The 15,034-nt window shown below is 40.7% G+C and overlaps 2 protein-coding genes across 5 annotated transcripts in view; one reads left to right on the top strand and one right to left on the bottom strand.

Annotated features, from left to right (window-relative positions):
* The window catches only part of BMPR1B (bone morphogenetic protein receptor type 1B), a 331,709-nt gene that overhangs the window by 95,344 nt on the left and 221,331 nt on the right, over nucleotides 1–15,034 (bottom strand). The window lies entirely within an intron of this gene.
* Nucleotides 12,508–12,786, top strand: LOC101661086 (guanine nucleotide-binding protein G(I)/G(S)/G(O) subunit gamma-5). The gene has a single exon (XM_004703269.2). The coding sequence runs from the start codon at nucleotides 12,580–12,582 to the stop codon at nucleotides 12,784–12,786; it is 207 nt and encodes a 68-aa protein (XP_004703326.1). The 5' UTR covers nucleotides 12,508–12,579.

Raw genomic sequence — 15,034 nt, forward strand, 5'->3', positions numbered from 1 at the left:
GCAGTTTGGCTGTCCTGAGTGAGAATACAGTGCAGTCTGGTGTCTTACACCTTGACATGCTGAGGCCAGCAGTTCTGCCCACCACCACTTTGGTAACAGCCATGTAAATAATAATAATCTATCTTAAATTATCATGTTTGTGAATCACACTTTCACAGTTGTTACCATAGATAATGACTGCGGGTCATTAGAATTGAACATATACAATATAGAGATAATAATACCTACTATGGAAGAGAAGGGAGCAAGGGTAAAAATGATCTTTAAAAAAAAGAAAGTGGAGAAAACAAATAATGTTTTAAATCTTAAGCCTTAATGAGAACTTTTCTTCGGCTTTTGTTCACATTAGAGTGGGTCTCAGAGGTGTTATGTTAATGAAGGTCACCCTCTTGAAGCTGTCTTCTATGCGTTTCCATTTTTCAGTACATGAAATCAGGATGGATGACCCTAGAGGGCAGCACGTAGAATAAGGGGCTGGGGGGGGCGGGTAGAGTGGTGGTGGGTGGGGTAAGGGAGATAATGTCACAGAGGCCAAGCAGAAAAAGAATGTTCGAAACTGACTGTGGTAGCAATTGTACATTCTACTTGACGTGACTGAACTATGGAATGACATACATATTAAATCCCAACCAATTAAAAAAACCCAGTGAACTGCTCATAAATTATGTATTTCAAATACACATGAAAACCATGATTAATTTAAATTTAACCTGTAATGCTTTTGATTGTCCTTCAAATGGCATACTTAAGCTAAGCATAAACCTTAATGCCTCTTAAAATCTGCCAATAAGGAAATGTTAGCAAACACTTGATCAAGGATGGAAAAAAACACACCAAAATAACACTGCCATTAAGTCCATTCTGACACCTACAGACGGTCGAGGACAGAGGAGAAGGGTGGGTCTTCATGGAAGCACACCACCACCATCCTGCTCCTGCAGCACACCTGGGAGTTTGAACCTCTGACCAATCAGTTCACAGCTGAGCACTTAACCACTGCATCACCAGGGCTGCCCGATCAAATTCCCAGAAAATTAAAGAGGAAAAAAGTGTTTCTCAAAATCAGTCTTGGATTTTTGTTGCTGTTTGTTTGGTGCTTGCTTTTGTTTTGGGTTGTAGTCTATCATAGGTAATATTTTCTTCAGCAGTTAAAAAACTTACATCTGCACGCCAATGGGTTGAGAGAACCAAAGCCACACCAAACTCCTGCCATCAATTCACTTCCATCTCCTGGAGGACAGCAGACAAGTGTCCCTGCGGGTTTCAGAGACTGTGATTCTTTAGAGCAACCCAGCTTGTCACTACACCACCATGTTTCCTCACTACACCACGTTTCCTCACCACACCACCACGTTTCCTCACCACACCACCACGTTTCCTCACTACACCACAACGTTTCCCGCCGGTGCTAAAAGCTACCTCTACATACGTTTGTTTATGCGTTGGTTTCAACTCAATGTACGCCCTGATTTGCAAACAGGTTAGCGTTTGTTCTCATGCTGCAGGACTAGCCAATTCTGAAATGAGGGGTGGGGGTGGGGGATCAGATTTCATGTCTCATAAAGATCGATGAGAAGCAATGCATTCAGCAGACTATCGGTTTCCCTACCTGAAAATGTTTTATTTGAAGAAATTGATGTTAACCTTCTTATGTGATGTGTCCTCATGTGTTGACTAAAGATCAATCCTCGGCGAGCGTCGGTGGTATGGTGGTTACGTGTTGGGCTGCGATCCACATCGAACCCACCAGCAGCTCCGAGACTGGGCTTCTACCCCCATCAACAGTGACAGTCTCGGAAACCCACAGGGGTTGTCATGTATCAGGACTGACTCGATAGCAGGGAGTTTCACTGTGTGGTTTGGATGAAATTTAGAATGTAATGTACATGAGATTAAAAAGGTCCTATCACTTTAGTTAACCACTGCATGTCCCTGGCAGGCATGAGAACGATGTTGGCTTACCGACATACAGAACATAAAAAACAGGGGAGGTTTTAAGGGGCACCTAATACACATGAAGTACAATGACACTTAAGATGAGGATGTTACCTCAGGTTTCTGTGTTTTCTATTGTGCTACACCTTGGCGAACTCTTTGATTTTAAAAGGGAAAACAGAATAGAAACCAGCAGCTGAATTTTTTTTGATACTTGTCTGTGGCCCAAGTCATGTAATTTTCAAACTCAATAAATATATTAATAGAGCTAAATCAATTCAATTATGTTTTCCCTTAATAAAGGAGGGAATGCTGGAACACCATCTCTAAAGTCAAAATTGGCTGGATTACACCCGACAGAAGAAAATGACGTCTACCCCCAGCTTGACTAATTAGTTGAGTTGGACAAATTGATTAGGCTTTCTAGACTCTAATTTCTTCACCTTGAAAATAGAGGTAGTGATACGTACATCTCACATAGGCAGGTGAAGTATGGAATAAAGCATTTTGGTAACTCCCCAAGCAATGCTAATGTCCTTCATTTTTTTAGAAATCCAGGGCTTGACACCTGGCAGTCAAATTTGCTAGATGGAGAGCGAAAGCCTGCACTTCAGTGATAAAAGAGATACAGCTATGACAAGAATGCAGCGCTATTGTAAAATATACGCCAGCTGAAGAAAAGGCATGCACGATTCCACACGGACCGTAGGAGACTTGAATTGGCATGTTTTGCTGTGCGTATTCTCAACATACATAAATAAAATTACCTTTAAAATGTGCACGCACAAATCTATTTTGTAAAGTGTGTAAAAATGTCCTACTCGTATTTATCATGGATAGTGTTGACTGGTACTACATCAAGTTTCCAGCCTCCAAGCTATTTCAGCTACCATCTAATTGGTCTTATAAAAAGGATATGAATAAATGGGAAGTTCTGGGAAAATCCCAATAGCACAGCCCCTTGCTCATACTAATAAATAAAGGTGGCACTATTCAAATCACCAATTCTGTAGAACGTCATCTATCACAAGGCACGGACCATACTACTTAAGCACAACAGGTGGTTGACTGTGTCCCTTCAATTTGCCTTCAGAGCACTTTCCCTAAGTGTCTTAAAGGCAGTGGCTACTGCATGCCACATTCAGTCCACTTTACTTGCTAAGACCTACTCCTTGGTGATATTAGCTGATAATTTTTAACAACATTTAATAATTGCATAACATCTGATCCTTGATAAAATACATCCACAAATATATTTGGGTATCAGACAAATCCAGAAAGTATATACATTTATTAGCATCCATATAAAACTTTACAGAGAGCTTAAAATGGGCCAGTATTTAATCATTTACCTTAACTTTCACTGATATGGAGTCTCTGGGTGGTGCAAATAGGTTCCTGTCTCACAACAGAAAGGGTAGTTGTCCAAGTTCATCCAGAGGTGCCTCAGAAGAAAGGCCTGGTGATCACCTCCCCAAAAGAGCTACTCGGACACACATGGGTTGCCATGAATTTGAACCAAATCAATGGCAACTGATTTCCACTGATATCCCTGGAGCCAGTTCTATAACCACCTTAGACTGTAACTTCCTTGTGAAGCAAGAAGAGAATGTCGAGACTATATAGACCATGGGTCAGGATTCACACAGGGACAGTTAACAACAACAACATGGACACTTTTAAATGTCTGAAGAATATAGGAAAGCTGAATATAGAAAATGGCTCAGGAAACCCTTTATGGTATATACAAGGACTATCACAATGCAATCAAAATTCTTTAGGTTAAGTAAAGGAAAACTGGTAAAATAATTAAGAAATGTAATGTTTGAGTACCTACCAAAAGAGGTGCCTCAGAAAGCAGGCCTGGCGATCTATTTCCAAAGGTCATGTCCTTGAAAACCTTATGCAGTGAATCTGCCCTGTGCACGGGGTAAAATGAGGATCAATGGGGGCCGCTCGGGACAAACACCACAAACGAAGCACCGTTCTAAGAGTTTTACACTTTTCCATCAATTCCTACCAGAAATTGGTATATAGGTGCAATCACTCCCACTTTTACAATGACCGAGTTTCTAGGTGTTGTATTGGGCTGCTAAATGCAAAGGCATGAGATCAAAACCGCCAGCTGCCCCTCAGGAGAAAGACAAGGGTTTCCACTCCTGTAAAAGAATTCCAGTTTCAGAAACCCAGTGGGGCAGTCCTAGCCTGTCCTGTAGGGTTGCTATGCGTTAGAATCGACTGAAATGAAGGAAGTTTGCTTTTTTTTTGGTTCTTGTTTTTTAAATAACACAAATGCATGGATATGTTCTCAAAATTAATAACTAAAGCAAAATAAATCTCTAATAATTCTAAAGTCCTCAGGAAAGAAAGTATTCAAGGATCTTCATGAATTGAACCCAACTTTTCCAGCACCATCTCCCACAATAGCCTGTTCCCTGTTCATACCACACTCCCATCATGTGTTCTTTTATGTTCCCATGCCTCCGCCCACGCTATTCTTTCAGCCTAGAACAGCCTTTACTACCTATGCACACTGTCCATCAGAAATATGAGGGGGTAACAAAACAAAATGAACAAATGGAATCCCATCCATCCCCAGCTATGTCTTTTAATGTGTTTTTCAGAACAACTTTATCACCTTCAAAATACTCTCTATTCCACTTAATACATTTGTCAAATCTGCTATTTCATTCTTGGAAACATTTTTCAAATTCGTCTGTTTGGATGGCTGACAGGACCTCCCTCGTTTTTTTTGTGTTTTTTTTTCTTCTTCTTCACCTCTTCTAAGTTGTCAAATAGCTGTCCTTTCCTGTCCCACTACATTCATGGAAACAAAAAGAAGTCACACAGACCAAGGTCAGGTGAGTAAGGTGCATGGGGCAAGAAAGGCATGCTGGTTTTTGCCAAAAACCAGTGCAGTGAGATGGCTGTGTGAGCAGGTGCATTGCTGTGGTGGTAAAATCAGTCCCCCATCTGCCATAAAATCAGGCTATTTTTGCCACACACTGACACAATCTTTTCCAAACCTCTAAAGAGAAAGCTTGATTAACAGTCTGACCTGGTGGAACAAATTCCAAATGCACTAGAAGTCAACATTTTCATCCATTCAGGAAGTTGATTTGTGATCAATTGAATTTCATCTTTTTGAAATGAGAGAACCACTCACATACACTTGAGTTTTTTTTCCATAGTACTGTTCTTGTAAACTGTGGTCAGCATCATAACACTTTCCGCAAGAGGAAACAATCTCACAACCACATACAGTTCTCGTAAATTTGGCATCACAAAAAACGAGGTTCGAGCAAAACTGCTTTTATGAAAAAATTCACTGTGACCAGAGAGAACCTTCCCAGGTGACACCACTGGGTGCACTAACTCAGAGCGAGTTGCTTGGTGCTTGCCTAGGGGGGAAAAATGCACACTACAAAACTCTGCTCCACCCAGTGCAATTCCAGGTTTTGGGGAGTACCCGCTCTTACATGCTTCCTTTTTTTGATGTTTCCATGAAAATTTTTACTTTATTTACCCTGAATAATAATTGAATACATATACCTTGGCCTACTCAACTGCCCCTTACTGCAAATGGTATTTTTTAGGTATTGTTTATTTACAAATGAGTCTCCCAATTAATTACTGATTTAAATGCTGACATACATGTTTTCAGACAATCTACTTAAAACTCTCAAGTTACACTGTGTCAACTTGAGTATTATGAGTGAAGGGGTGCAATCTAGCCTGTCAATCACCCAGTGATGCCCTTGTGGGGGTGTGGCCGTCTCATGAGGAAATTTCTCTCTCTTGATTAAGCCATCAGAAGAGGAGGGCCACACACTCTGCTTTGCCTTCCTGTGGAGGAGACACTCAGAGAGCAGGAGGAGCCAGCGCTAAGATGCTTCCACCAGTATTGGATCCACAAGACTTTCCACCCACTAGTCTGTGATCTTCCTGGATTCAGCATCATTGTATGTGCTGTGTGAGTCTGAAGAGGAATTCATGGGCTGGTATCTGACATAGGGGCTAATATCAGATGTATGGACTTCATCTGAACTGAACTGGAATGTTTTCTAAATATACAATTGCTCTTTGATATAAAGCTCTCTCTTACACACATATGGATGTCCCTGGATTTATTTTTCTATAGTCAAAGCAGCCTAACACACTCTAACAACCATTTCCTCATCTATAAATTTAAAATAAAAGTAGTACTTTTTTTTTAATTAACTGATTAGAACAGTACCTAGAACTGAGTTTTCCCCATTGAAGGGCCAACGTGTCTAAAAAAGTTCAACGTTTGATGTTGAATGAGTAGTATATGTACCAGATGCTGGTTTAACATCTGCAAACTTCTGAAAGATGCTTTTCAGCATTCATTTATTTTTTCAAAATGAGAGTAACAAGCATGCCTTACGCCTTTCCAAATGAATCTGAGTAAATACATTTGAGCAACTACAGTTAGTATCTCAACAGACTGAAAGTCAAGTTAACTAGAGTCTAAAATAATTCTAAAATAAAATATTGCTAAAGAATGGATTCCACAGAGCACCAAAAAGCAGTTACCTCCAGGCAAAGCATCAGTTCATCCCAAAATGTTATTTTATATATTTAAATGAGGGTTGCAAATCTATATAAAACTCTTGAGACCATATACACTTCCTCAATGAATAGCTCCATTCTGGCACATGTTGGACCTCCTTGTGAAGGCTCTCTACATTTCACCACTTATGCAAGAAAGTCGAGCCTTGCTTGGCAAGCTTTAAGGCGTTCTTTTGTTGTTGAACAGGTGGGTCTCCTCTACCCTTGATGTATACTAGACAACCTCCTACTCTGATCCTGCGCTATCTACAACTAGGCTGGGGAATGGATGGGGAACGGAGAGAGGGGTACCGTGCTGAGAGACAAAGGCTTTGTTAATGCATACTCCTGGAAGTCGCATAGTCAGCTCTAATTTACCGGAAAGCTAGCTTAAAAAGATGGAAATAGTGGGCTGCATCCTCTACATGAAAATCCCTCTAATCTAGATGATAACTAGATGGCTTAGCATCATAAGGGCAAACTTAATTAAATCAGGTATATGACTTCAAATTCGCAAAGAGTTATGAATAGGTAAAAGAGTAATGGTCTAACACCAAAGTCACATTACTAATTATGTACTGTGTATATATGAGATGTGAAAATCAATGAAAATATCCTGATACCTCTTAAAAATTTAAGGATACATCACAACAGATTCACCACCAGTTTCTTAAGAATCACAAATATAAACAATCACTTTCCAATACAAAATAATTATTACAAGAGGAATTTCACTCCATCACTGTCAAATGAATCCAACACCTCGCTTACAGACACAGATGAACAGATGTGAAGGCAGTAAAAATTCCAGTGGAAAACTATGACTACTTATTAAATTTAAGAGGCTTGTCTTCAAGATAAGGTTTGAGTTAAATAATAGTTCCTCAGTACTTTACAAAGATAAATTTAATCTTCTGTTGTATAGTGTGTAAAATGGGCCAATAAATTACTTACAAATAAGTTGGATGGTCGTTGGGAGGACAGACATTACCAACAAACTACAATTTTTTTGCTTCCAGTCCAGTGTGTACTTTTGTAAATGTCAAGCTTTGTGGAAAAAGAAATATGTGAAGGGCAACAGCAGTGTTTCTTTGCTCATCCAGATGTATAATTTCCTCTCACATTGAAAATAAAACTGAGTAGCCATGTAATTTTCTAGGCTGTCATCTGATTTCATGATCAAGAGTCTCTCATGCTCTCTCCCTTGTGTTGTCATTTGAACCATTTTATTCACATATCATGTGGTCCAATAATTTAAACATATCTAAAAGAGTTGCATAATCATCAACACAATTCATTTCAGAGCATTTTCTTCTTCCTCGTAAGTCATTATTATTAGTTCCTCGTTTGCACCCCAACCCCCTGCCATCACCCCAGGAAATTATTAATCTAGTTAGTGTCTCTATAGATTTAGATCCGGTATCTCTGTCCATTACCAGATGACAAAGATGTACATGGACCAATGTAGCTAAAATGGCCAAACGGCCGTAGCTTCTGAATTTTAGTCATTTCTCCAGCATTGTGCTTGTGAAAAGTGACTGAATGTCTACTCAGACCGTGTTATATTCTACAGACTGAACCTGGGCTCAGAGAACGCGGCAGTGGAAGGTAGCTGGATGTGCATAGCATGGTGGTGAGCCTCGGAGTCCTAGGAAGAAGAAAGGGAGAAGACCTGAGATGGAAGAGGAAACTAAAACACTACCAAAGAAGTGGGGCTGAAAAACGGTTCCTCTTCCTCACCTCAATCAGAAGGAAACAAGGTCGACAAAGTCTGAATTGAGAATGGCAGATTGTCCAAGGCACATGGCTCAAAAGGGTCTGGAGAGACTTCTCATGGAGCGTTCGGGCCCAGTGTGCCCAGCACAACTGGAAAGGGTTGTCATGTGTGAACTCAATTCCTTCCCAGCGTATTATGAGCAGTTTAGTAATATGTTTCCCACATTTACGAATAAGGAAACCACGGCACTGAACACTTGTTCAAAGTTACAAAATGAGAAGGAGATGAAAATGAGACTTAAGAACAAAAGCAATCTGATTTCAATGTCTAGCTTCAAAACCACTGGTTGGGGCGGGGGAGCCATATCAATACAGACTGCCAAGTAACTTCAGAAATAAATGCCCACCTTGCAAGAGTCAACACAAAGTTATAATAACCATGTCACAACCAACTGTATCTATCATATGCAAACTGCTGTTCTGTGTCATTATAGAAACAAAAACACTTACGTTCATTTTCAGAGTGTTTCTGACTTGACAATTCACAACCATGAATGAGATATGTGAGTTTCTACTTGGCACTATAAAGTCTTAAAAGTGTTTTTATTTCTTTTCCTTTAAAGTGAATTTTAATGAGCCCTTAATTGCAAAGCAGTTCATAAATATTCATGATCCATTAAGAGAAGCTTTGTTTGTTTCACATTCCTAAAAGCTAAAAACGTAGTCAGTAAAACCCTGAAGTAGAGTAGACCGGATTACAAAACTAAGTAGAATTATAACTATTAGATTCTGTTTTTTAAAAACATGTAAATTTCAATGTAAAATGTAAGCATCAGGTCCTATCATTAGACCATGACATAAAATTCTTAGTATGCAAAATGTTTTGCCTTTATAAGGAGTCTTCCACATTATCATCTGTTGAGGATATTTTCATTTTTATCACGCATGCAATTTTGAATGACTGAAAACATTTCACCATCTCCTCACAATGCCCGCTGCATCGCAGCGCAGTAAAACGGCTGTGATGTTAGGAAGAAATCATTTTGCTCTAAGTCAATGGGGAAAGCCCAGCTATTATGAAAGTGCCCCAAACCTTTTTTGGGTAAAAATGGTTTATAGCTGGATTTGCATCTTCAAATGACACATTCACAAAAGGGTTGTGTATCCTATCAATTCTGGGTAGGGTTTCAAACAGAACAAGGGCATGCTGAATGATTTCAGTGCTTTTCATTACTTCCGGAAAGACGTATGTCAAGGTTGTCTCCTTTGGCCGTATTCAAGCTGCATTCCGAGCAGGTAATCGGAGCAGCGAGACTGCATAAAGAACGGGGCGCTGGGAACCAAAGGCAGCTCGTGTGCAGATGGCGCATCCATGCTTGCTGAAAGCAAAGAGGACTTGAAGCAATTACTGATAAAGATCAAACCACATAATCCTCAGCATAAATTACAGCACAATGTAAATAAAGCAAAAACTGTTCACAATTGGGCAAATAAAAAAATGTCATAATATAGGAAGGAAAGATTACAGTTGTCAAAGATTTCATTTTACTTGGATCCACAATCAACGCCCATGGAAGCAGCAATCAAGAAACCAAGCTATAGACTGCATTAGGCAAATGTGCTCTCTGAGGACCAATGTACACCTGACTTCAGTCATGGCATTTTCAATCACCTCCTAGGCATGTGAAATCTGGAGCGTGAACATGAAGATCAGAAAAGAATTGTGCATAGGAATTATGGTGGGCTACCAGAACTACAGCAACAACAAGCTCGTCTTAGAAGAAGCACAAGTCACATGCTCCTTAGAAGTAAGGATGCCCAGGCTTTGCTTCATGTACTTTGAAGATGTTACTGGGAAAGACCAAAGTAAAAGAGGGAAGCTATCAGTAAGATGGATTGACAAAGTGGCTGCAACAATGGTCTCACACATAACAATTGTGAGAACGGTACAGGATCAGGCAATGTCCCATTCTGTTGTACATGAGGCAGCTATTGTTTAGACTGGATTGGGTTTTTATTATTTTTGAAGGCACCTGAGAAGACTAAAACTAATGTAGTGCTTAAATAATTTATCGATCGCCACTCACCGATCACAGAAACATATCTAAACATGTCTAGTTTACAATAAATCCATGCATGAATGAATCAGAGCCCTAAATGTAATACTCTGATCTACCCTGACATTTAAGCATTTATGTGATTTGAAAGGATTTAAAAGAGGTCATGTGTAGTTTCAAAATTTTCTAATAGAGATCCATTAGGTAAATCTGAATGATGCTGTACCTTTGAACTATTATTGTTCCCACAATTTGTTCTGGCCGAGAAAGCCAGGATCATAATTTCCCTGCCAGTAATCGGGTTTCAATCTCAGAATCTACAGTATAGCTATTACAGTTCAGCAATGTAGACCGTAGTACTTCTGTATCCACTGAGGAGCAGACCGTGAGATCATTAGCACATTATTAGTGCACGTCAAAGTGTCAAGATGAAATTCAGCTGCAAGGATTAAGTTCAAAGAATAAGTCATAGATTTCACCCAGGAGTGAAGGTGCACTCACCAACTAAAAGATAAGTTTTCTTATCACACCATGATTTTGTTTTAGTTTCCATACATTTTCTGGGCAATAGCTTTCCCATTTATCCACTATTGGCCCAGAGATTTGTATACAGTAATCTTTTCCAACAGTGTTGTCCCTTGGGAAATCAAAATGTTTCATAAAATTGTAGGTTGAAAACCAGTTCAAGATACTCAAATCTCCTCTACTAAATAAGGCAATAAAAATCACAAGAGGTATGAGGCCATTGGCAAAAATCTCAGCTTCCAAATCCATGAAAAAATATCTTGGTGGAGAACGTGGACACTAAAAAATGCCTTATTACTAAACAGATACGTATATACCAACAGTCTTACTTGAAAAGTTTAGACATTTCTCGTTATTTATATTCGGAATGTTTTACTAAAGAACTTACTCATTTCCGGTGACTAGAGGAAAAGAGTGTACTTCAATGTGTTTTTAAGAAGAGCAGATGGCAGTGAAAGCAGAATAGAGAGTTTGAGGCTAGCCAGGACAAGCTCAAGGTAAATTCTGCATGCTCTTGATGGATTCCGGCAATTAATCTTCAGATAAATGCCTTTTTCAGGCTTTCAAAAGGTATCAACAAAACCTAACTCAGGAGATGAAAATTTTCTAAATCTTTTATCCTTTTAAAATCTTTTTGTTTTAAAACCTTCTATTCTCCATGATCTAAGATAGGAACCGTGACAATTGCTAAAAATCCCTGTCCTCTGAGATTGTAGTATGTGGGTTCCTTCTTTATGAGCTCTCCAAGGCAACCAGCCCACCTCAAGGCACCCAGCCCATCTTCAAACTCTAGCGGCGATTGATTTGCTTCTGGCTCATAGTGACCCTATGGGACAGGGTAGGACTGCCCCTGTGGTTTCCGAGTCTGTAACTCTTCACAGTCGTAGAAAGCCTGGTCTTTCTCCCAGTGGTTTGCAGTCCACTGTGTACCTACTACCCAGTAGGCATTGATTAATGCCTCCAAGACATTCTTCTGGCTCAAAGCCTGTACATTTACGGCATCTAACTACTGGGCTCGGGTTCTTTGAGGTTTAGATGTGTTGCTGATAAATTAAACTCGGTGGGTGTGAATTTGAATTTGTCCTTACCGCCTCCGAGAGTGGGCACGTCTTCAGAGAACCTGGACTATGCGAAGAAGAAGTTGGCATCAGAATCGGAGGACTGTTTATTAACATCCTTCCATATGCAGGTGACACACCTTGCTTGCAGAAAGTGAGGAGGGGGAAACACTTGCTGATGACGACCAAGGACTGCAAACCTCAGGGGGAATTACAACGCAAAGTACAGAAAACCCAAATGCTCGCAACTGGACCCATCGATAGAAGATGATGATAAACAGAGAAAAGACTGAAGTTGTAAAAGATTTCATGTTGCTTGTGTCCACAATCAATACTCATGGAAGCAGCCGTCAAGAGATCAAATGTCATACTTCATTGGATACATCTGCTGTACAAGACCTCTTTAAAGGGTTGCAAGGCAAGGATATAACTATGAGGACTAAGGTACACCTGACCCAAGCCATGGAATTTTTAACGGCCTCATATGCATGTGAAAGTTGGTCATTGTGTAAGGAAGACAGAAGAAGAACTTTGCATTTAAATCATGATGCTGGCAAAGAACATTGAAAGGACTAAGGACTGCCAAAAAACCAAACAAAGTTGTCTTTAAAGAAGTCCAACCGCCCCTCGCCACGCTGCCTCGCCGTCTTGTCGGGCCAACTCACCCGCCGAGCCGACGACCGAGAAACGAATGTCTCCTCGCCCTCTTGCTCGCCATGTCTGGCTCTTCCAGTGTCGCCGCCATGAAGAAAGTGGTTCAGCAGCTCCGGCTGGAGGCCGGGCTCAACCGTGTGAAAGTTTCCCAGGCAGCTGCAGATTTGAAACAGTTTTGTCTGCAGAATGCTCAACATGACCCCCTGCTGACTGGAGTATCTTCGAGTACAAATCCTTTTAGACCCCAGAAAGTCTGTTCCTTTTTGTAATAAGATGAATCTTTCAAAGGTTTCCTAAGCTACTTCTCATGAACCAGTGAATACTCAAGGAGAGCTAAATTTGAACGTGTACAAAAGCTTGTCTTCACAGTTACATGTGCCATACTATACAAACTTCTACTTTGGTCAGTCCTTAACATCTACCTCTCTGAATTTTCATGAATTTCTATTTCACAAGGGTTGTTTTATATACACTGGCATCTGCATATAATAAAATAAACTTAATACAAAAAAAAAAAAAAGAAGTCCAACCAGAATGCTCCTTACAGGCAAGGCCTCGGAGACGTCTCACATACTTTGGGCATGTTGTCAGGTGAGTATAGTCCCTGCAGAAGGACATCAAACAGAGAGGAAGACACTGGACAAGATGGACTGCCTCAATGGGCTCAAACATAAAGACAATTGTGAGGAAGGCACAGGACTGGACAGCCTTTGCTTCTGATGAGCATCAGGTGCTACGCGCCAGAGCCGAGTCAATGGCACCTACCAGGAAAAACAGCCTCCTGCAGCTTCCAAACTCATGTTCCAAACCTCCTGCTTCTTACGTATTCCTCTGATGAACATCCACGCAGTCTCTGGAGCAAGGTTTCAGCGGCTGTCCTGCTCTGTGTGTGTGTTTCTCCTATCCGTGACGCTCAGCCCATCTCAACACAACCACTTGGATCTTCTCTTTTCTGTTACTTTTTCTAATTCACTCCAGTAAATCAGGTCCACATGATTTTTTGCCTAGATGGCCACAATAGCCCACTATTCCCTGCTCTCCGGGACCACGTTCACCAGTTCCACACTATAGCCAGAGTGAGAATTATAGATTGACTTGTGTCCTCCAAAAGATATGCTAACTTTTAAAAAATCATTTTTTTGGGGGGGGGGTATTCCTTACAAATCTTATAACAATCCATCATTCAATTGTATTAAGCACACTTATACATATGTTGCCATCAACATTTCCAAAACATTTTCTTTCTCCTTGAGCCCTTGGTATCAGCTCCCCCTTTTCCCCTCCCTCCCCGCCCCTACTAACCTTGGGAATTCTCGATCAATTATATATTATTATTATTGTATTTCATGTCTTACACTGTCCGTTGTCTCCCTTCACCCACATTTATGTTATTCATCCCTGGGGGGTGAGCTATATATCCAACCCTGTGATTGGTTTCCCCTTTCTCCCCTGGCCCCCTCACGTCCCCTCTTCCCCCACCATCCCCTTACTCTCATGATATAGCTACTCCCACTACTGTTCCTGAGAGTTTTATGTTCTGAATTCCAGGTGTTGAGAGCTCTTATCTGTACCAATGTGTGTACCCTGGTCTAGCTGGACTTGTAAAATAGGACAGGGCCATGGCAGTGGTGGGGAGGAAGCATTCAGGAACTAGAGGAATGATGTGCGTTTCATTGGTGCTATGCTGCACCCTGGTTGAATGATCCCTTCCCTGTAACCCTTCTGTAGGGGGATGTCCAATTGTCTACAGATAGGCTTTGGGTCTCCATTCCAAGCCCCCTCTTTCACATCAATATAATTATTTGTTTTGGATCTTTTGATACCTGATCCCGTCGACACCACATGATCACACAGGCTGGGGGCTTCTTCCATGTGGGCTTATTTGCTTACCGGCTAGATGGCTGCTTATTTAACTTCAAGTTATTAAGACCCTAGATGCTTTATCTTTTGATAGTTGGGTACCATCCGCTCTCTTCACCACATTTGCTTATGCACCCACTTTGTCTTCGGCAGTCGTATTGGGAAGATGAGTATCAAAGAGTGCCAGATTATTAGAACAAAGTGTTCTTGTGCTTAGGGAGACCTTGAGTAGAGGCCCAAAGTCCATCTGCTACCTTACTATTTCACATATAAATATATGTACATTTACCTCTTTCCCTTTCATCGTAAAATAATATATTTACATGTATTATACATGCCTATAGCTATACCTCTATAAATAGCTTCTGCCTCCCACTTCTTTCCTCTAATATCCTTTCACCTTCCTCCTGTCCATGCTCACCCTCCATTTGGCTCTCAGTAATTCCTCTCAGATATATTGACGCTAACTAACACCTTAACACCGATATACTTTAACTCTTTACAGGAGTAGAAAGCCCAGTCTTCCTCCTGGGGATCTGCTGGTAGTTTCAAACTGCCCACCATGCAGATCGCAGCCTAACATGTAACCACTAACCATGAGGACTCCATTGGAAACATATAAGGGGCTTCAAAGGGTTCATGAAAAAATTCCGTGAC

This window comes from Echinops telfairi, unplaced genomic scaffold (genome assembly GCF_000313985.2).
Source record: "Echinops telfairi isolate 266 unplaced genomic scaffold, ASM31398v2 ScPeMD7_7468;HRSCAF=8506_0, whole genome shotgun sequence".
Taxonomy (NCBI): domain Eukaryota; kingdom Metazoa; phylum Chordata; class Mammalia; order Afrosoricida; family Tenrecidae; genus Echinops; species Echinops telfairi.

Bases quoted from the DNA above. Each gene is read 5' to 3' on its own strand.
- LOC101661086 (XM_004703269.2), top strand. From the start codon at position 12,580: ATGTCTGGCTCTTCCAGTGTCGCCGCCATGAAGAAAGTGGTTCAGCAG.